This window comes from Salmo trutta, chromosome 6 (genome assembly GCF_901001165.1).
Source record: "Salmo trutta chromosome 6, fSalTru1.1, whole genome shotgun sequence".
NCBI classification, from domain to species: Eukaryota; Metazoa; Chordata; class Actinopteri; order Salmoniformes; family Salmonidae; genus Salmo; species Salmo trutta.
This window is the reverse complement of record NC_042962.1, coordinates 30,056,228-30,079,575: the sequence shown is the minus strand read 5'-3', so window position 1 is coordinate 30,079,575 and position 23,348 is coordinate 30,056,228. Positions and strand designations below refer to the sequence as shown.

At 45.7% G+C, this 23,348-nt stretch overlaps 1 protein-coding gene across 1 annotated transcript in view; it reads left to right on the top strand.

Annotated features, from left to right (window-relative positions):
• The window catches only part of lmbr1 (limb development membrane protein 1), a 55,703-nt gene that overhangs the window by 7,439 nt on the left and 24,916 nt on the right, over positions 1-23,348 (top strand). The window contains exons 2-9 of the mRNA XM_029756135.1: positions 1,716-1,788; positions 3,040-3,079; positions 4,473-4,612; positions 5,633-5,736; positions 17,227-17,353; positions 17,568-17,636; positions 17,923-17,987; positions 18,443-18,515. Of these exons, the coding sequence (XP_029611995.1) occupies positions 1,716-1,788; positions 3,040-3,079; positions 4,473-4,612; positions 5,633-5,736; positions 17,227-17,353; positions 17,568-17,636; positions 17,923-17,987; positions 18,443-18,515 (691 nt within the window). The remainder of the gene's footprint in view (positions 1-1,715; positions 1,789-3,039; positions 3,080-4,472; positions 4,613-5,632; positions 5,737-17,226; positions 17,354-17,567; positions 17,637-17,922; positions 17,988-18,442; positions 18,516-23,348) is intronic.

Genomic DNA, 23,348 nt, shown 5'->3' with positions numbered 1-23,348 from the left:
TCAAGGTATTGGAGTGGCCATCACAAAGCCCTGACCTCAATCCTATAGAACATTTGTGGGCAGAACTGAAAAAGCGTGTGCGAGCAAGGAGGCCTACAAACCTGACTCAGTTCCACCAGCTCTGTCAGGAGGAATGGGCCATAATTCACCCAACTTATTGTGGGAAACTTGTGGAAGGCTACCCAAAACATTTGACCCAAGTTAAGCAATTTAAAGGCAATGCTACCAAATACTAATTGAGTGTATGTAGACTTCTGACCCACTGCGAATGTGATGAAAGAAATAAAAGCTTAAATAAATCATTCTCTCTACAATTATTCTGACATTTCACATTCTTAAAATAAAGTGGTGATCTTAATTGACTTAAGACAGGGAATTATTACTAGGATTAAATGTCAGGAACTGTGAAAAAGTGAGTTTAAATATTTTTGTCTAAGGTGTATGTAAACTTCTGACTTCAACTGTATATATATGTGTCTGTGTGTATATGTATTATTTTTTTGAGCCATCCTTTGTCTACGCGTACTTTAGACAGGTTGAATGTGTCTTGTCTGCCTGCACTCTTGCTGACTCTTGTCGTCTCGTGTTGTGTAATGTAATGACGGGAGATAGTGCTGATAGTGCCGCTGCTGCTGCGGAGGATGATTCTAACGTTAGGCCTAGTTGCTGTCTGTCCCACTGTCCGAAGGGGAATGTGGGATATTTCTGTCAATGCTGGGTCTCTGAGGACCAGGGTTTGGGAATGGCACTCTGAAAAATTAATTCAGTCGTTGTTAGAACGCCTAATTCCAGATCATGCTGCATGTAGACTAATTAATGAATTAGCCTAGTTTGTGGCGTTAGTTCAAATTGGAATTGTTGGCTTATCTCGTGTCAAACTATGATGACTTATGGTTTAACCCACTCTTAGGGCCTTTTTACATGAACAGTATATGTGAAGTAAGATCTGCCTTCGAAATCAGATGCAACTATTCTGTTTACACAATTTGCTTTGGATTTGGTGTGGCCTGTAACCTGATTCATAAAGTGTCTCAGACTAGGAGCACTGACCTAGAATCAGTTTCAACTTTTGGATCATCATGAATAAGATCACACGGACAGGGGGACCTGATCCGATATCAGCGCTCCTACTCTGAGACGTAGACTGGGCATGTATTCATTAAACAAGACAAGGTGCTGTTGAATAATGGGCAGCAACAGTGTCGGCACCCTCCCACCCAGGCTATTCGTTCCCTGTATGAGTGAATTACCTAGACTTGAGAGAGGCCTTTGGGGGGGGGTCTGTCTGTAACCTGATCAAGGCTACATGCATGACTGGTATTCATCCAGGCAACCATCCCAACTTCCATCAATCATAGCTGTCCTAAGGAAATAACTCCATGTATACGGTACATGATGCCAATGATCCATATCCTAACACACTTGCTGTCATAGACCACGTGTCGCCTGTTTATTATATTAGTATAGTAAATGTCATAGCACCATATCAGGTTCCCGAAATGGAGCTTTATGGGCCCTGGTCAAAAGTAGTGCGCTAAGTAGGGAATAGGGAGCCATTTGCGATGGAGCCCGTGTCTGTCGGGGAGGCTAATAAGTGTGTCAAATTGTGCTACGCGTTCACGTCAGCATCATGCCAGATATTGTCAAATTGATAAAGTATGTACACTGCAGCAGTGTTCTAAGTGTTCATAATCGTTTTTTGTTTGTCTCTTCAGATTTGTTTCCTACTGTTTGCGGTACTCTACATTGTGTCGTATTGCATCATCACCAGGTACAAGAGGAAAACAGGTTAGTGGTCATGTTCTGTTTTTATGGTGAATATTGTACTTAAAATAACAAAACGTGAAGTTGGAACCACCGCATATCTATCAATAAAAAAATGGATGTAATACTTGCAAAGCTAATAGTTGCACACCTTGCACACACACAGTCCCATTTGTTTCCACAGCAAATATTACAAAGCTAAATCTTTTGTCCATGCTGTGTTTGCACATAGACCCTCGCATGTGTCAAGACTGTATATGGACTGTATACGACTATGTAACGTACATTAGACACACCTCATGGTAAATGAGTAACGAGGAGCTGACCTGCGTCTGACTGACAGAAAGACATATCCCCAACCCAGCATATTATACTATGAGACTCGTAACTGGTGAAAATGCATGTACATTTGATGGAACTTCCGATGCATTTCCAGCAGTGGCCAGCAAATGCAATCACCCTTTTGAAATTCATTCGGAGGGAAGCAATTCTCTCAAGATGAACATATATGGCTTTCCATATTATGTTCCATACGATGAAAATAATGACCCCACATTGAAGTGTGTTGATAGAAAAGACTGATGGTCCATAATCATGCACAAAAATGGTCCTATAGCCAGCCTAACTGCAAGTTGGACTATATGTAGAATCAAAGAAGAATCACTCTAACGCGGCATCATGAAGTCTGTTCTACACCCGTCGTTCTTGGACAAATGTGGGATGTCCAGGTCGCCCTGGTTTCTCATAGCTCCTTTAAAATTACATTTAACATTTACATTTAAGTCATTTAGCAGACGCTCTTATCCAGAGCGACTTACAAATTGGTGCATTCACCTTATGATATCCAGTGGAACAACCACTTTACAATAGTGCATCTAAATCTTTTAAGGGGGGGTTAGAAGTTATACCACGAAATTATACCACGTCAAAGATCCTCTGGGGATTGTTGTGCCCACAAACTCTAGGTTGTTCTTTTCTCTGCACCCAGTACAGTAGCTAAACTATCCCAAATGGCACCCTATTCCCTACATAGGCCCCGTGGACACTGGTCAAAAGTAGTGCACTATATAGAGAATATTAAGCTGTTTGGTACTGGCCCGTAGACTAGGACCGTAGGAAAAAGTGACTCCCTAAGTTTCATTGATGCATTAATTGTCGTACCATCTGGGATTTGAACCAGGCAACATGGGGTTTGTAGTCCCAAGAGGCCCTTGGTTGTCTCTGTAGGGTTCACTTGCTGTACCTGCTGTGACTAAGTGGTTTCCCCTCCCTCAGATGACCAGGAGGATGAAGATGCTGTCGTCAACAGAATATCGTGAGTGGAACTACTTTCAATAAAGCGGTTGAGCAATAGCTTTACTTTTAGTATCTCAGTGCTTCCTGAGCGGATCCTCGTGACCCTCAGCCATTCCACATATTAGATTTTTTTTTCTCCCAAGTAGCACCTGATTCAACTAGCCAACTAATCAGCAAGTCCTGATTTGATGAATCAGGTGTGCTAATGTTGGAATAGATCAGATATGTGGAACGGCTGAGGGTCAGGCAGTCAGGTTTTGGAGAAACAACAGAGTAGCCTGTCTCGGTTTGAATGGCTGATGTGACTTGTCACTCACGTTGCATCACCACTGCACGCAGTGCCTAACACAACTCTGGTAATAAAGCAATAACAATGGCCTTTACGTGGCCATATGTTTGCGGCCCACTTTGTCATTTGTCCTCTTTGGTCCAGCTGACGGTGAGACTGCAAGGGGAAACGGCTGAGCCAAGTAAATGGTTCAACATTTTAAATTAATTAGGTTTTCCAGCCATATATCAAAGTGGCGACCTTGCCCACTTCCCACGGCGAACCAGAGCAGATGGTGTGGTGTAGTCCTCTGGGCAGCAGAATCTGGCAACCTCCTCGCCTAGGCTGCAGCCCAGGCCCCTGCTCTGCTGGGATGCCAGGTTGTCGGGGTGGAGAGGGTCATATTGACATTTAGCTCATAGACACTGAAGTGGCCATCTGCACCACTAGTATTTAAGTTAAGTTGTCGACTGGGCTGCGTTCCAAATTCATCCCTCTTCCCTATGTAGTGCCAGGGCTCATAGGGCCCTGGTCAAAAGTAATGCATTATATAGGGAATAGGGTGCCATTTGGGATGCTGCCTGTGACACTAAACAACTTAATTCCCTTATTATTAATCCCTGTCACACTGTATATACATGCAGATTCTCTATTAATGCGACGTGTAATCTAACACTAATCCTTAAATGACAGTTGGCCGGCCTACAGTTATACTTGAGTAATACAATTTTGGCAAATGATTCATAGCCTGCTGCATGAATGTCGCCATTGTATGTATTTGAATGGTGATGTGTAGAGCTGTGACACTGACATTTTTATATGAATAAATACTGCGATACGTGTCATTTAACAATTCCTTAAAGCTAGAATTCTTAATTACAAACACATTTTTTATAGTTTTAACCATGTTTTGAGGTTGTACAGTGTTTGTTTACATAGTTTTACGCCAATGTTTGTAAACACAACTCATGAGCTATATTCTTCAAGAATCAATGGGTATATATGAAAATTGGTAAAGCAAGTAAGGATTCTATTTTTAACAAAACTGATTCCACAGCAAACTGTAGACTTTCTTACTAATTCCTCTCGTTCGCTCTCTCTCTGTGTGTGTCTGTGTGTCTGTGTGTGTGGCTCCTCCCCACAGACTGTACCTGTGCACCTTCACCCTGGCCATGTCGGGTGGGGCTGTCCTCCTCCTGCCTTTCTCAATCATCAGCAATGAGATCCTGCTCTCCTTCCCCAGAAACTACTACATTCAGTGGCTCAATGGCTCCCTCATCCATGGTCTGTACTGTCATTCACATTGCATCCTATTATTTTGTTTGCGTCCCAAATGGCACCCAATACAGTACACTACTTTTGACCCGGGCACATAGGGTTCTGGTCAAAAGTATTGCACTGTGTAGGGAATAGGGTGCCATTTGGGACAGAGGTTTAATGTGGATTGACTTCCTTGTTTTGAGTGCTTTTCGTTCACTTAACCACATGTAACGTAACAGAATCGCTCCTTTTATACATCGTGTCACAAAGATCTGTTTCCCACAGAAACTGGTGGGGTTGTGTCCTACATGACACCCTATTCCCTGTTAAGTGCACTACATTTGACCAGAGCCCTATGGGGCCTCATCAAAAGAAGTGCACTTCAAAGGGAATAGGGTGCCATTTTGGACAGAACCTGGTGGTCTATCAGAGAAAGTTACATTAGTCAAGACTTGATTTATATTTGTGCATGACTGCAACGTTTGCCTTAAACGTGACCCCAACGGCGATAGTCACCAACCACAATCCCGGTGGCCTGCAGGGTGCCACATTCTACACACCTGACTCAAGTCATTAACATATCATTAGCTGAAACAGGTGTGATTTAGTTCTTTCCTAGAACAAAGGTCTGCACACCCACAGCTCCACAAGACCAGGGTAGTAAAAACATCTTGATTTCCAGCCACAAGGGGTCATCAGAGTCCACGGTTTAGCAGATGACTGCAGGAATGGATTGTGGCCAGTGGACGCGACTGGGCTTTCTATCGATCCAAAGCAACGCTTTCTCATGACTCGATATGTGTCCCAAATGGCGCCCTATTCCCTGTCTATTGCACTACATAGTGCACAACTTTTGACCAGAGCCTTATAGGCCCTGGTCAAAAGTAATGCACTGTGGAGAATAGGGCGGCATTTAGGATGCAGCCGAGGTCTGAGGAGGTGGTGTTTTATTGTAAGATGTGATTTCTGTCATGTTGTATTTGGCTTGGTGACAATCTTGAACGATTGATTGATTGTTAAGTAGATAAAATGTTGCCCATACAGGCCTGTGGAATCTGGTGTCGCTCTTCTCCAATCTCTGCCTCTTCGTCCTGATGCCCTTTGCCTATTTCTTTCTGGAGTCCGAGGGATTTGCTGGATCAAAAAAGGTATAAAATGCACGGTTGCTAACAACTTGCTAAAACCTGTGTATTTTGCTTTTAACATGCTCTTGTAGTATTGATGAACTCCTGATCTTTTGTGATTGATTTCTCCGTTGTTGTCACACAACTGTTTGAAATTGTCCGCTGTGCCTTATCAAAACTGCACCATTTTCATCGGTCATTAATCCTATTGATTATGACCAATGGCTGTTGAGTTGACTGGCATAAGCAGTGCAGGTTGTAGAGTAGATTATTTTGTTTGCCTGCCTTTCATTGTTTAAGAATCTCTATCAATCCCTGTTTACATTCTGTCTGTCTCTGTCTATCTGATTTGAGAGGATGTCTAGTGGCAGCAGCAGGTGCCTGGTCATTACTCTTTCTCTGACTCTCATCAGTTGACCGTAACTGCGGCCGCAAAAACCTCATTTAACCACGAAACGGCGACAATCTGGTCTTCGGCGGCCGCCACATCCTGACAAGCCGTTCCAATAAGCCAGACACTGCAAACAGTTCAACACCACGACATCGGCCCCTGTGATTTAGGGCCTGATTCGGCCTGCCTCCTCCGCCCTAAAATAAAACTTCAAAAGGACAGCCTAATAATCGAGTTGTAAGGCTCCGCGAACTTCCTCGTTTTAATTAATTACCCCGAAAAAAGGCAGAGGCCCGTGTTCTGCGAGTCCATAAAGACGGAACAACATGACAGCACAATAGAGCCCAAGAAGAGGGGGGGAAGATTTACTTTTAATGCACCTCTATTCTATGTCACAGTTTGAAACCCCTCTGGTTTATGTCCCTCCTGGCAAACGTACATAAAAATTTGTCTCTTACTGTAGTTTACGGCCCCGTTTGTTTGGGGCCCGGCTGCTAATTTGTTTCGGTTGGATTTCTTCTCATAAAGTCCACGATGGCTAGGAAGTGGAGCGCACCGGCCTCTGCCACTTTATGGTTTTGTACTCTTTCATTTTGAACTTCTATGACTGTTTCTTGCTACTGGTCGTCCATACGTTTTCTGAGAGGAAGCACTGCTTAATGTTGGCTACACATCCAGGTATATTGTGTGTGTGAACAGAGGAAAGGGCTGGGACCCAACTGCTCTCATTTGACCAAATAAAGCACCCCGCTGAGTCACTCAACAAACCGACCACAGTATGACATGAAAGCCGGATTTCAGTTTTTATAATGTGATATTAGCCCTCTCCCGATAAGAGTATTAGAGACTGAGTATTACATCTCAGGGGTTTATGTGGCCGTAATGTTACGCCGCTGAAAAGTCCCTTTGACTGCGGAAATGAAGTAAACGATGAATTGAACTGGTAACGGGTTTAAGTCAGGCTTTTCACATGGCTTTGTTTTAGTTTTGATGAGGGCACTAAAGTTCTCCGAGTTGAATCGAGATCGAAATCTCAGCTTTTTTTATTTTTTATTAGCTCACCTCTTCAGAGGTTCTGCTGCCCGGGTGATTTAACAGTCTTTCAAATTGTCTAAATTGTGGATGAATCGGATTGACTTACCGTCCAATTGTGGGTATGAACTAACTTTATTCACCAACATGAAATACCCAACACTAACCATATTACCTCTCTTACTCTCTCGGACTGACTTTCTCAAATCTTACCTGCTATTATTAATTACTAATGGTTGCAAAATGCTTTTTAAATTCATTGCAGAGAAGTGGCAGATTTTTACATGTCATCTTATAGTTGAGCGTTTTGGCTCAAGAAAGCCATTTACGCTGCAGACCGTGTGCCAACCCATCATCACCTCACGCTTATAAAGAGATATTAGACCAGCTCTATTTTGTGATGAAGGGTCACCTTTTAGGGCCAGATCATTTAGGCTTTAAATCAAACCTCCCCCCTCTTCACATTTTGGCTATGATTCCTGTTTTGTACGGTTTTCTTGTGTGTTTTTTGGAGATATGAACAACATTATCTTTTGGTCAATGATCCCTCTGGCGTGGAGGGAAAAGGGACTGTTGTGTATGCACTAGGGGTTGGAACCAAAATAATTTTCCAATCGTTTTTATTCTGAACAGAACTAGGGCTGTGGCGGTCACGAAATGTCGTCAGCCGGTGATTGTCAAGCAAATAACTGTCGGTCTCACGACTGTTAATTAACATGAACACATTTAGCATCTCCTTGCTCCTACACCTACAAGCAACTGATGCAGACCTTTGGAACATCTACATTTAAAAAAAAGTCTAATAAATCCATGTAATATAGCCTACACCTTCACAATAAATCTGTTTTATTTTAGACTGTGTTGAGCATGCTCCTAAGCACCTCTCACTCACATGGTTCTCCATCACGTGAGCAGGTCTTTCTCACAGGCTGCAAGTGAAGATGGACACATCGGGGATGCAACTGGACGCGTCCTTATCCAATTTCGAGGTAGATATTGGAAGAACTGTCCACATTTACTTTTTGTCAGAACAGAACATTTCGCTTTAAATGTTGATGATAAACTATTAGGCCATTTCTTCACATTATAAGCGCAGCAATGCGCACATGGTAGTAGGCTATAAGTGCAAATGTTCCATTAGCGGAAAACACCATTATCAAAAGTGACCGCAAATGCGATTATGCATGTAGTGCTTTTATTATGAAGGTGCATTTTTATGGTGAACATTTTCTTCCCCAAACTTGAAACTCACGCTCTGCTTATGTATGCCAGTTAGGCTCTAAACCCCTTGTAAAGTTGCTTAATGTGCTTAATTTTAAAAAGATATTTGGCCACTTTAGTTATCTTTATCAAAACATATAGGCCTATGGGCTAGGCTACATGAGGTTTGTGACTATGATTAGAAAAAATGCTGGGCCCATAGGCCTATATGTTTTTGATAAGGTTTGTATCACTACTAAATATATAATTCACAAGTGATAGGCTAATATTGTCACCCATCAGACTATTCTTGATTGAATCTTGTCTTTACGTATACTAAATAATATGTGTGAAATTTGTTTTGATTTAGAGTGGACCATTTTCATGCACCTGTCTTGAAGCAGGAGCAGCGGGGAAAAATACATGTCATCTATGGGCTTAAATAGCGAATGGAGGATGATTTTCCCGTGGTTCATTTTCATGCCAGCCAGGTTGGCTATACTCCTGTTGTAAAGATAAACAATGTGTTTTAAAATTAGGAAAGTTGAGAAATAAATATAGTAGGCCTAGCCTATAGAAAGCTGATGGGATCTTCATCTTTTTAGTAGAGGCCATCACTCTGTTTTCTCGCGCGATTGCATAGCCTATAGAAATGTTGTGCAACATGAGCTCATGGGCTCTCATTAAGTGTTTGATTCGTTTGCATTGGTGTCAGAGTGCTTAGAAGGACAATAGAGTGCTGAGTACCAAGTTTAGTAGGCTACTAATGACCATCAGCAGCATCAAAGCTTGGAGAAGCCTAATTACCGTGCCTAAACGGTCACATGGAATTTGACTGCCTTTATGACTAGTGACCTCCGGTGTGGCGGTAATACGGTCACCGCAACAGCCCTAAACATAACCTTTTTTTTAAAAATTGTTTTGTTCCACTATTCTGACCAGCAAAATAAAGTCCTGAACCAGTTCGAACCCAAAAAAGTACAGGTTTATCGTTGCTTTGTTCCTTTTTAAACCTCTGATATCGAAGGAGAAAAAAAGACATTAGCTCAACATTAAATTACTTCGCCAATCAGTGCGGATAGAGCAGCTTAATATGGAGCAAGCAAGCTATAGTTGTTTACATGCAAGATGATCAGACAAGTGTAGGATGCGAGATTTGACTGAAATGTTTCAGGTGGGGAGACCTAGTGAAGGGAGGAGGTTTAGCTAGTAGCGCTGGACATCTTGTTACAGTATGACATGCGTTACCTGAATTAGGACCACAGAATATTTCCTACGGAGGAGCGGCTTATATGGTCATGTATAGAAGAGATCCAGCTTTTGTCAAGTAATTTTTTTTTGTTAACCCTAACGCTTTCCCTAACCTTAACAAAATTCTCCTTATCTGCCAGGTTAATTCTCCAAACCTGTTGCCTAAGTTCTCCTAAACCTGCTACAAAAAGTAAATTCATTCAAATCCTCGATTCCTTTTAGCCGTGACTGGCTTTGAATGTTTTTGAACTTCCGAGAGTCGGCTAGACGTTGGACCAGAGCTAGCTAGCTAACAAGCTTGAGTGTGCGCAGAGCAGCACCAGAATTAAAAACATGTATTTTTGTACTTAATAAACCCAATGTGAAACGTGAGAACTATAGCATCCGTAACTAGCGTTCAAAAAGTTAATCCATTCTTCTCTAATAAAAAATCTCTCCCTAAAAATTGCTGAATAACGCTTGTAATGTCAGTCGGTTGCATGCTTTGGAGGGGCAGGTTGCCTACACACACGCTCACAAACACTGGCAAATGTTTTCAGCTAGCAGGCAGAAACTGGAATACGTTTCTGAGTGACAGAGTGAGGGCTTTGCATAGGCGCATTGTAAAATAACATTATTAACTGCTTCCCATGCTTTTAAAATAACGGTTCTGTTCTGGAACAATGTAGATCACTTTCGTTCCCGGTTCGGATTCTGTTCCTCAAAAAACGTAATTGTTCTGTTCCCTGAACCGATTACAAGCCCTAGTATGCACCACCAGTAGATAGCGTTGTTTTGATGGCCGGTCAATATTTGTATGATGGACCACGCCGACTTAGGTTACGTTCAAAATTAGTGCACTATATAGAAGGGCTGTGATAATGCTGGTATCGTCCCGGCCCAACTATATAGGGCATAGGGTTCCATTTGGGACACAGACTTAGTCTGACCCAGAGATTGACCCAGCTGTGGGCCAGCAGTTTTCATCTGTTGCTTAAAGAAGCTCCTCATCAATCTAAAGGCCTAGGCTAAAGCCTGTGATGAAAAAGAAGTGTGTTTTATTGCGAGGCAAACCGCCTTGTGCTAGTTACTAAGATACTCTTCTTTGTTGGTGCTCCACAATGGAGCCTGGATATTTATTTCAAATCTCCCTGCACATGTAGACATTTTTCCCAGGCCTTCGCTCTGGCAAGTGATGTTTACGTACCTTCCTTTAAGGTCAGAATGTCTTGCGAAAAGCCCCTCCTTTACAATGTCTGTCGCCATGGCAACATATTGGCTTGAGAAGAGCATTTTGAAAAGCGCACTGTTCAGGATTTTCTTCTTCTCCTCTCTGTCTTTCAGACAAAATTATCAGCTCCGAGAGAGGGCCTGCGTTTGAATTGTTGGATGAAATTGTCAGTTTATTTTATAGCTAGCTGGTGTAGTTTTTTGGGGGGTATTACACTTATTTCTGTCTAAAATTATATGTAAGCCTGAGATTCACATCCAATGTTATTTATTTACTTGGATCACAAGAAAAAAGTCTTATTGATTAGTTTGATCCCGGGTTTTGTCAAGGAAAAAAAGTTTGATCACGATTTAAGGATGATTTTAAGTTATGTTATTATTGAGGTTACTTGTTTGCAGGCCTTCTCTATTGAGCCACTCGGTGCTCGTCGATATAACCGTCCTCTTGTCTTGACAAAACCCAGGTGACAGTCATTTATTCTTTGGAGACTTATCAGCCTGACACCTCTTGGTAATGACAACAAGATGGAGTCACTGTCAGGGGAAAACGAACGATCGAGCTACAACGTGAAGCAAACCGTTTCCCATGCGCCTGCTGCCGTGTCTTTAGAAGTTTTAGTTTGCGACGGCTTTACAGGGGGAGGCTCTCCAGTCCAGCGGCTCCCTCTCTGTTTTCTGTCTCTGACACGGCCAGAGCTGAAGGCCGGGGCTGAAGGGTACACTAATAAGGGCCCTTGGCATCTGGCGCGGCAGAGGTAGAGAAGTGGACTGGCTGGGAGTGGTGGAATGGGTGTCGGCTCCCTCCCTCCATCCCACATGGTCCTGTCAGGAAGAGGAGTGATGGGCAGTGGGATGATCTCTGCCGCTGTGCTGACCCGCTGCAGATTAATGGGTGGGCTGGAAGGAAGCTCCTCTCTTATCAGTCTCTCTCTCTGTGGCTCTCCGCGTTTCCTATGCATCCTCTTCTTTATTCTATCCTTGTGAGATTTACTGTAGTCCCTCTCCTCTTTCCTTATTCTCCCGTCCCCCTCTCGCTGTCTCTCTGCAGCGTGGCCCCGCCCTTTCTTTTCCTTTTTCTCCCTCACTCACCGTTTTCTATCTCACTCCCTGTTTTCCCCCTCTCTCTGTACCATCTCCTATCCCTTCTCTCTTTCCTCTCTCTCTCTTTCTCTCGTTCTCTCTCTTTCTCTCTTCTCTTTCTCTCGTTCTCTCTTCTCTTTCTCTCGTTCTCTCTGCCTTTCTCTGCCCTGGGGAAGTGGAGGGAATAGCACACCATGGCACATTGACATTCAGCTCCCAGAGAACTGGCTCTCTATTTGATGAGACACGGTGTCTGTGTCCCGAATGGCACCCTGTTCCCTATATAGTGGATTGCTTTTGACCTGACCCCCAAAGTAGTGCACTCAATAGGGAATTAGGGTGCCATTTGGGACACAGACACTGCCAAGCTATGCTTCTCCAAGGACATGTTACAGGGATGCATGTAGCCATTGTGCTGTACATTGCAGTACCCAGATATGTCATTTCTGATCCTACAGGGTAAAAGGATGTTCAGTTTTGGTATTAAGGCATCCAGTGATTCTCTGTAGAGTTCTTCACGGGTCCAAAAAGTTGGATCCAAGCAGAACTGGACCCCTCGATTTCCTACACAAACACGAACGGACCCGATAACAGTGCGACTATTTGATATATTCGTTGTCAGCTAAGTTTTTCAGGTTAATGTATAGTAGGCTAGGCTTAATATAAGTAAACAACTTCCCCTTATTAACCTAAAAGCAATAGGCTTTATGCAGAGCTGTGGTCTGGTCCTCTCAGGTATATCAGCTGTAGTTGCAGAGATCCAAGGCCCCGTTTGGACTCGGACCTGTTCGGAGCTCCAGTTGGGTCTCGGGTTTTTGAGTTGCGGTGGACCCGTGAAGATCTCTGATTCAGTATCCCCTGGGTTGCTGGTGGTTTGGGATGCCTCTTGTGGACGGGTCTGGGTGAGCACACACAGCGCAGTGTCTCACACACACTTCTTCGAAGTCTCTGATTCCCTGCTATTCCAGTGGAGCTGCACTAGGCAGAGCAGGCAGCTAGCCCCACGCTCGGCGGTGTGAGGATCGGGGGGATGCTGAATATTTCAGAGCTGCTATAGATAGATAGATAGATAGATATAGATATATAGATAGATAGATATATATAGATATATATATATGAGGTGGTGTACACATTTTAGAATGGCAAGAATAAAAACTATCGGCTCTGGATGGCGCAGATCCTTTTCCTTGTTTCTCCCTTTCTTATACCGGGAGACAGTCGCTGCGACGAGATCAGTGGGGATTTGATTTTGCCTGTTTTTAAACAAGCATTATCTACATTTCCCACGTTTCGATGATTGTGGCAACTGTCTGCATTGCTTACAATCTCAATGAAAAAATCTATCTATTTAAGAAAAAAATCGACGCTAATTTCTGAAAGCGAAACAAGGACAATGCAGAGTATAAGTAATGCAATATGCCATGTGTTAAGTGATTAATTCAAGGGCTTGCAATTTAGACCCTCTGTTTCCCAACACTTGGTCAACCTTTTCTCTGACACTCCACTTGGCCCTCCAATACGCCTGAAACCATGAATAACATTCGGGGAGGTGACAGGCATTGCCTTTGCCCTAAATGATCTGAATGGGTAATGATTTTAGGCTTCTAAATGATTGAGAGGCCCGGCCTAGAGGAAATACACCTTCAGCGTGGCGTGGGCTGCTGGTTAAGGTAGACCGAGGCACCTGAGCGGAGCCGCCTCCTGCAGCAGGCCCGTGCACGGTCCTATCCGTCCCAAGGCCTCCTTAAGAGAGCGCGTGTGGGACGTGACCGAAGTCTCTGAAAGCATTCCTCTCTCACCTCTCACCTCTGGGGACGAGATGCTCGCAGACGTTCTTCTCTCTCTCCTCCCCCGTCTATCTATATCTCTCCCTCCCCTTCTTTCTCTCTCATCTCCTCTTCTCCGGCGTTGAGATCTCCCCACCTGAGCTGCTAGACTACAGTCAGCATCACAGTAGTTATGTAGCCTATGTCCAGTAGGAAGAACTGAGCACATAGGAGGATAGAGGTTTCATTAGAGGTTTCAGTGAGCAGGTCAGATGAAGGGCCTGTCATTATACCATTTTAGACCTTTCCATATCTTGAACATGAGACGCTTCTCTAGACAGGTTTTATAACGGCTACCGGGGGAATTATGTTGCGTCTAAAATGGCACCCTATTCACTATGTAGTGTGCTATTTTTTATTTTTTTTTACCAGGGCCCGGATGGTTAATGGAGAATAGGGTGTAATTTGGAACGCGCATTAGAGACTCGGGGCGGCCTGCTGTACCTGCGGAGTTGCGGCTGTATCAGACGTGGCCACACTGGGGCGCTCTAGACTCGACACCCACGGCTGTGCTAGAAAATTCTACACGTGTCCCTTCCATCGAGCCTACATTATGCTGTGAGGTAGAGAGCATGAGAAGTCTAGGGTGTCTCCCAAATGGCACCCTATATGGTGCACTGCATTTGACCAGGGCTCCAAATCAGTTCACTGTATAGGGAACGGGGTGCCATTTGGGACGCGGATGTAGATTTTACAGCTGTGTGGATGAGACACGTTTGCCGAACGTGATTTGATTATCAGAATGGCTGGGAAGACAGTGGTACTAGTGGTGATGGTCATTGGTAACCTTCGAGTTCAGACAGGGGATCAACAACTGTTACGTGACATGAAAGGACGCCTTCAAACAGAGGATCACTGCACTATGTATAGTACCTGGTCATAAATACGCCACACATCAGTTAGCACATCATCAGCTACCTAGTAACAAATTGATTAGATGCCCAATTTGAGGCTATCCGCAAGCCATGTGTAAGTCGTTCTTTGCAGCCTATTCCTGTAAGTGCCAGACGGTATCTCCTCTACAGTGTTGTAGGCAGAGGGTGTGTCCCAAATGGCACCCTGCCCCTTTATAGTACACTCGTTTTGACCAGAGCCATATGGGCCTTGGTCAAAAGTAGTGCACAATACAGGAAATAGTGGGCCATTTGGGCCACAGACGGAGCCTGTCCACCTCCACCGGCGGGCACGGGGGGGGGGGGGGGGTTGAATCTGTTTGAACAGGTAGAGAGGACTTTATTAACCACTCAGCGGTCTGTGACCCGGAAAACCCAAATTACCCCAACTCCTGTCTGCGTTGGGCTGCCAGGCAATGGGCGCGTTAAGAGCCCCCCTAATCGCCCCCAGATGTAACGGGAGGCCTGCTCTTAATCTACAGACAGTAGTGAGGCTTCACTTCAGCTCGTTTTTATGTTTTAACCTCCAGTCTGCTCCAAGCCCCGGCTGGGAGTCTGGTTAGACCCTTTTTATAGGCCCAATATACTGTTAGAAAAGGTGCTTTAACGTGGACTTCTCCGGGATCAGTTAAGTAAGCGTCGGGCTGCAATCTGGAACTGAGGGTGCGTCACAAAATGGCACCCTATTCCCTACATGGTGCACTACTTTTGACCAGGCCCCTATGAGCTCTGGTTGAAAGTAGCGTACTACATAGGGAATAGAGTGCCGTTTGGGACGCAGCGTGAATGTAAAACGATGGCGTTTTAATATGAGAGCGCAGGATTATTGCGGGTGATTTATATAGAGAAGGTATACATGCTTGACAGTGTATGTGACGGAAACAGAGAAGACTTCTTTCTTGGGGACCTGAATATTGACAGGTTTTCGTCAAGCTGTCCGCTCAAGAGGAAGCTTCTCACTGTAACCGGTGCCTGCAATCTGGTTCAGGTTATTAATCAACCTACCAGGGTGTTTACAAACGCTACAGGAACTAGATCATCCACATGTATCGATCACATTTTTACGGATAGTGTAGAACTTTTGTTCTGAGGCTGTATCCATACCCATTGGATGTAGTGATCACAATATAGTGGCTATGTCCAGGAAATCCACAATTAAAAAAAAAAAAATGGGCCTAAAATAGTGTATAAGAGATGATACTAAAGATTTTGCTGTGACTTACGTGGATGTCAAAAATATTTGTTGATCTGATGTGATTAATAAGGAGCATTCAGACGCTGCACTTGATGAATTCATGAAATTGCTTCTTCCAATTATTGAAAAATATGCACCCGTTAAACTCACTGTTAGAACTGTTAAGGCTCCATAGATAAATGAGGAATTGAAAAGCTGTATTGTTGAAAGAGATGGGGGCAAAGGGAGTGGCTAATAAGTCTGGCTGCACCTCTGACTGGCTGACTTTCCAATGACTATTTAATGATTACTTCATTGGCAAAGTGGGCAAACTTAGGCAGGATATGCCAACAACGAACAGTGAGTCATCGTACTCGTGCATAAGAAAAAAGAAATGAAAGAAAAGCCTTGTGTAAGTTTGAATTTTGTAAAGTTAGCGTGGGAGAGATGTAAATAATTATTGTTATCGATCAATAACGACAAACAAATGACAATTGGTGTTTGACCAAATACAATGCTATTTCTCTGTAAACAAATGAACAACAGACTTTCAGCCTGCTTATAGAGAAGGGAACTCAACATGCACTGCACTGACACAAATGACTGGTGATTGGTTGAAAGAAATTGATAATAAGAAGATTGTGGGAGCTGTACTGTTAGATTTCAGAGCAGCCTTTTGATATTATTGACCATAGCCTCTCCCCCATGTGACCCCCTTGTGTATGTACTGACATGGATGTGTAACTGATAAATGTACACACACACTACACGTTAATGTTTTTAAATATATGTCAATTGTAATTTTGTCTTTAATGTCTTTTTCGTCATGTGTCGGGCCCCAGTAAGACTAGCCGTCGCTAATGGGGATCCTAATAAATCAAATCAAAATACTGTAGTATTATATGGAGGTGAGAATGCAGCAGTACTGGTTGTTCGGGAGACTGCGGCATGCAAGGTTTCCCTCTGTGAACCAGGATTGCATCCCAAATGGCATCCTATTCCCAATTCTTTTGGCCAGGGCCCGCATCAGCTCAGTGGCCTTGTGGTTAGTGTCCTCCCTGAGATTGGAACGTTTTGGGGGGTTTGAGCCGAGTCCTACCAAAGAATCAAAATGGGACCTAATGCCTCTGCTTGGTGTTCAGCGTTCAGGAGAAGGGTTCAGGGTAAATCCCTGCAATATACTAGCGTCCTGTCCAGAATCAGGAGATGTGCTACTGCCCTGTGGTCCGTTCCGGCTCGGACTAGGCTACCTACTTACTTACCATAGGGCTCTGGTCCAAAGTAGTGCACTACGTAGGGAATAGGGCACCATTTGTTTTGCCGTTCCTTCCTTGCAACGCGACTGGCCTCGGGAGAACTGGGCAAAATCCCAGCTTGTTATGAATAAAAAACGGTGCCGTGGCTCTTTTTGTTCATCACGTCTCTCTCTCCCCTCTGTCTGTGTGCGTTTCGTCACAGGGCATTAAGTCACGGGTTCTAGAGACCTTTGTGATGCTCTTCCTCCTCGGACTGCTCATCCTAGGAATAGTCTGGGTGGCGTCCGCGCTCATCGACAATGACGCAGCCAGTATGGAGTCGCTCTATGGTAAGGCTATGGGGATTCTGGCTTGTGTCTCAGATGGCACCCTATTCCCTCCATAGTGCACTACTTTGGACCAAGACCTCTATGGGCCCTGGTCGAAAGTAGTGCACTACCCAGGTAAAAGGGTGCCATTTGGGAACGCTGCCGGTCTCTATTTTTCTAGCTGGTTGAATGTGTTTGTTCAGCTCTGGATAATATTTCCTCTCCTTTCCTTCAGATCTCTGGGAGTTCTACTTACCGTACCTCTACTCCTGTATCTCTCTGATGGGAGGACTGCTCCTCCTGAGTGAGTATTGGAGTTGGGTCGTAAGAGCACATTCATTGGGATATGTGCACATTTTAAAAGGAATATTATCTCATTTGACGATTGATGTGCGGCGAGTTCATGGAACACTTTTAGTAGGTCCCCAAAGTGTACAAGTTTCATGCTTTTAGGAAACATTGTGTGGTGGTTGGTTGGGGATCACACATTGCTTGGACTAAAATAAAATTTCTGTAATCTTCCCTAAGTCCTTTATGTCCTAGAAGTGTTTTGGTTGTGTCTCACCACTTGTAACTTGCTTCGTACCCAGTGTGTACTCCTGTGGGCCTGTCCAGGATGTTCACAGTCATGGGCCAGTTACTAGTCAAACCAACCGTGAGTAGTCATTTCCATTCACTATCTCTAAAAACGCCTTAATCAGTGTGTTTTGTAAGTGTCAGATGCCAATCAGTGTGTTTTGCAAGTGTCATACTAACCCTTACGACTGGCTACCTAATTGACTTCAACAAATTGGGTGGCAGCAGATACATTTCTTCCCTCGCCCCGCCCCCCGACCCGGCTACTTTTTTCATTACGCTGGCGACTTCAGATTTTTGGGAATACACTGCTTTATGTATTAATGTGTACTGTAATACAACATTAGTGACCTTTTAGAAGTTTGACAGACATATTGGATTTCTAGCTTTCCTCTGTCAGACTCTGAAATGGGTCATTTTTTAAATTATTAACGCGCTTGATTTGAAGACACGATGACTACAAACATGTAACCAGCTGATTCACCCATCTGTTACTCCCCGGCCCCACTCTGGGCCATTTCCTCCCTTCCTCAGATCCTGGAGGACCTGGATGAGCAGATTTACTGCGTCACTTTGCAAGAAGAAGCCCTCCAGAGGAGATTGAACGGTAGGTTGTTCGTACGCCCGCCTCCCAAATAACACCCTATGCCCTATTTGGTGAGCTAAATGGTGAACTAAATTGACCGGAGCCGTATGGGCCCTGGTCAAAAGTAGTGGACTATATAGGGAGTGGAGTGGCATTTTGGGACGTAGGCCAGGAAATGTGTTGGCTCATTACAGGGAGATGACTACCCCATTAGGTGTGATGGAGCACTGCTGCACTGAAATCGATTAGCATTGACAAATCAGCCTCCCCACTCCACCGTCGTTCTCTCGTTCTCTCGTTCTCTCGTTCTCTCGTTCTCTCGTTCTCTCGTTCTCTCGTTCGCTCGTTCGCTCGTTCTCGCTCGTTCTCGCTCGTTCTCGCTCGTTCTCGCTCGTTCTCGCTCGTTCTCGCTCGTTCTCGCTCGTTCTCGCTCGTTCTCGCTCGTTCTCGCTCGTTCTCGCTCGTTCTCGCTCGTTCTCGCTCGCTCTCGCTCGCTCTCGCGCGCTCTCTCCGCTCGCGCGCTCTCTCCCGCTCGCGCGCTCTCTCCCGCTCGCGCGCTCTCTCCCGCTCGCTCTCTCTCTCCCGCTCGCGCTCTCTCTCCCGCTCGCGCTCTCTCCCGCTCGCGCTCTCTCCCGCTCGCGCTCTCTCCCGCTCGCGCTCTCTCCCGCTCGCTCCCTCTCTGTCGCTCGCTCCCTCTCTGTCGCGCTCCCTCCCTCTCTGTCGCGCTCCCTCCCTCTCTGTCGCGCTCCCTCCCTCTCTGTCGCCTCCCTCCCTCTCTGTCGCGCTCCCTCCCTCTCTGTCGCGCTCCCTCCCTCTCTGTCGCGCTCCCTCCCTCCCTGTCGCGCTCCCTCCCTCCCTGTCGCGCTCCCTCCCTCCCTGTCGCGCTCCCTCCCTCCCTGTCGCGCTCCCTCCCTCTCTGTCGCGCTCCCTCCCTCTCTGTCGCGCTCCCTCCCTCTCTGTCGCGCTCCCTCCCTCTCTGTCGCGCTCTCTGTCGCGCTCTCTGTCGCGCTCCCTCCCTCCCTGTCGCGCTCCCTCCCTCCCTGTCGCGCTCCCTCCCTCCCTGTCGCGCTCCCTCCCTCCCTGTCGCGCTCCCTCCCTCCCTGTCGCCTCCCTGTCGCGCTCCCTCCCTCCCTGTCGCGCTCCCTCCCTCCCTGTCGCGCTCCCTCCCTCCCTGTCGCGCTCCCTCCCTCCCTGTCGCGCTCCCTCCCTCCCTGTCGCGCTCCCTCCCTCTCTGTCGCGCTCCCTCCCTCTCTCTCTCCCTCCCTCTCTCTCTCTCTCCGTCGCGCTCTCTCTCTCTCTCCGTCGCGCTCTCTCTCTCTCCGTCGCGCGCTCTCTCTCTCTCCGTCGCGCGCTCTCTCTCTCTCCGTCGCGCGCTCTCTCTCTCTCCGTCGCGCGCTCTCTCTCTCTCCGTCGCGCGCTCTCTCTCTCTCCGTCGCGCGCTCTCTCTCTCTCCGTCGCGCGCTCTCTCTCTCTCCGTCGCGCGCTCTCTCTCTCTGTCGCGCTCTCTCTCTCTCTGTCGCGCTCTCTCTCTCTCCGTCGCGCTCTCTCTCTCTCTGTCGCGCTCTCTCTCTCTCTGTCGCGCTCTCTCTCTCTCTCTGTCGCGCGCTCTCTCTCTCTGTCGCGCTCTCTCTCTCTCTCTGTCGCGCGCTCTCTCTCTGTCGCGCTCTCTCTCTCTCTGTCGCGCTCTCTCTCTCTCTGTCGCGCTCTCTCTCTCTCTCTGTCGCGCTCTCTCTCTCTCTCTGTCGCGCTCTCTCTCTCTCTCTGTCGCGCTCCCTCTGTCGCGCTCCCTCGCTCGCCCCCTCTCTGTCGCGCGACCCCTCTCTGTCGTTTTCTCTCTCAAGGACATGCTGCAGCTGCCATGGTCGGAGACCATAAATTGCGTTGGTGGAGAGTTTTAGAGTCAATTTAAGAAGTCTGAGCACACGCCACACTGTCACTACTGGCCAGGTGATTTCCTCATTTGATCTCAAGCCCCAGACTGGTAATTACCGGCCCCTCATTAGGAGGGAATGTAAATCATCCTGGACAATGGCTGTCTCAAATGGCACACTATGCCCTCTTTTAGTGCCCTATGGGCCTTGTTCAAAAACAGCGCTGTGTAGGGAATAGGGTGCCATTTGTGATTCTGATGGTGGTGTATTAGATGTTGATAGACTACTACTAACTAGGCTATAGTTTAAGTACGGTGGACTCTGATTCCCCTGGAAAGGCTCAGGTTTAGGGAAGTTGCTCAGTAAAATACACAATTTGTCAACCTGCCTGCATTGCCTTTTTATCTACCCCCACTGTTCCCAGATTCCTTCCTTTAGTGTTGAGGAATCCCTCAAAGCAGGAAGTATTTGAGAGTACCGCCAAACATACTTTAATGTCAAGCACGCAACCAAGTGTACAGATGCAAGTAAATAAAGAGGATGAGTGTCTTTACAAACCAGGGAGGTACGGGAGATGGCTTGGGCTGATAACGCTGTTTTCAAACGCTACGCCGCTCCTCCTCTCAATAGGCCTTCTCTTTAGCTGCTTGGTGTCCTAGGGCTTACGCCAAACGCCGGTGCTTTGAACACCTGATAAAATAAGTATAATCTGTTCCTTATCATCGGGCCGAGCAGGATGGGAAAAGAGCTCTCGCTCAGGCGTTGAGTAGCGAGATCCGTGTCGCCTTATCGGGAATCCCAGGATTTTTTTGGGGGGGGGGGGTCGCCACACACACACTCGGGTGAAACTCGGAGGGTACGAGTGGAGGCTAAGGTTCCCTCTGATCTTTCCCGAGAAGGGGAGAAGAAGGAAGAGGTTCAGTGATAGTTCACAAGACACACTCCACAAGCGCCCAATGTCCTCTCCTCGCTTGGCCTGCGTCCTCTGCATCCCTCGCCCGACATCCCGTAGGTTAGACCTCTCTCGTTAAACTTTGTTTGTTTGCTGTTTGGGATTATTGAGTGGAGTCAATGGATTGTATTGATGTATATTTACTCTTCAGGGGGTTTTGAGTTTGCATCTCTTCTTTGTGCAATTACATCCCAATTTACATTTAGGATTTGTTTGTTTGCTCTAGATGGGAAGGAGCGGTGGGTTATTCCAGCTGTGTGTGTGTGTGTGTGTGTGTGTGCTTACTCTGAGAGGTTTGATAGGACCGTACGAACCGCCGGTAGACACGCAGTGGCATGCTCATTAAAATATCAGATCTGGCTACCTGGCCAGTCATGGGAAAGCAAGCTTGTCCTTTTTATTTTTTTTAAATGTGTTGCATATGTACAAGGTTGAACTGCCTGTCATTCATGTCAGGATCATTTACGTATGCGTAGTTTACACTGGCCTGACAAAATGGTGCAATCTGATTTGGTACAACCCCTCCACCAGGTGTCCCTGTTTGCTATGCTATAGCCTATTTTTATTGAGAGAGTCTAGCTACGTCCCAATTATTTTACATTTACATTTAAGTCATTTAGCAGACGCTCTTATCCAGAGCGACTTACAAATTGGTGCATTCACCTTATGATCTCTCCTTCCTCCCAAAGTATGCACTTGTTCACTTCCCTTTACTGATTTGAAATGAGTATAAGAAATAAGGGCGGAAACTCCCTCTAGGCAATGATTTGTGGGAAGTAGTGAACGAGTGTACACTTCAGGAGAAAGGAGATAAAATTTGGACGCATCTTTTGTTATTGCAGTTTTGGGCATTGGGATTAATGAAGTGTGCTTGGTCATTTTGAGGAAATTGATTATGCACGTTAGGCTACAAATGATATGGCATGATAATGTCTTGACAATGGATTAAGATCTCAAATCCCTTTTTTCAAAGCTTTACTTCCCGTACTTTGGTGTCAATGCTTAGGTCTATGTAGTTTTACGGCGTTCCGTTGAGGGTAACAAGGATGGGTTTCATTTTGTACCTCATACCACATCTTCAGAGACAGTCCCTAATTAGGCGAGAGGGCGACGTAACAATAGGAGGCAGGCAGCCTAGCGGTTAAGAAGGTTGTCGTCGGTTAACTGAAAGGTCGCTGGTTCGAATCCCCGAGCCGACTAGGTGGGAAAATTGGTCTGTGCCCTTGAGCAAGGCACTTAACCCTTAATTGCTCTTGTAAGTCGCTTTGGAAAAGAGTGTCTGCTAAATGACTACAATGTAAATGTGAAGAATGTTTCTGAGGCTCGCTAGCCACTCTGGTTCGCGCGGTGTGTTGAGAGGCAGCAGCCGTGTACTATGGTCCAGATGCTATGCGGCACAATGACCTTGCCTCCGTCTGTCACCCAGCATGCAGCTTAGCATAATGCTAGGTGACGTAATCGCTAAAATTATTTTCGAAACATGTAGCAGCGTCTGTATGTGCACTAACTTTGGAACTCTGTTTTTTTTTGGGGGGGGGGTGCTGCTGTCTACTCTGTTTACTTTTGCTTGAGCGATGTCTCTTCTTAAAATGCTATTATGCACTTTTCCTTTATCTTCCGTGTTAGTTTTTTTATCATGTAATGATGTTGTTCTTGGTTGGTGTTCAAATGAATTGATGTTCCTAATAATAGTCACGTCTAGTTGGAGCCTGAAATGTATTTGGAGTCAGTGTAATAAAAGGATTACTGTGGTAAGGTGAGGGTGCAGAGTTTGTTTGGATCCGTTCTCCAAATAGATGAGCGGTTTTAGATGAAATATGTTGTGGCTGAACAGCCACGGCGCCCCTCAGGGCTAAATGTTGTGTCCGACTCAATTCACAAATCACGTCCTGTTGAACTGCTAGTGTCATTTCCTGTTGCACTGTGACTGCATTTTGGTTGAGGGTTCAAAGTTTCCCATCTGTGTTCTTGGGACAGGTATTAGGGCACAGACAGGATCCACTCATTTATATTTTTTTGTCCTCCGTTTAC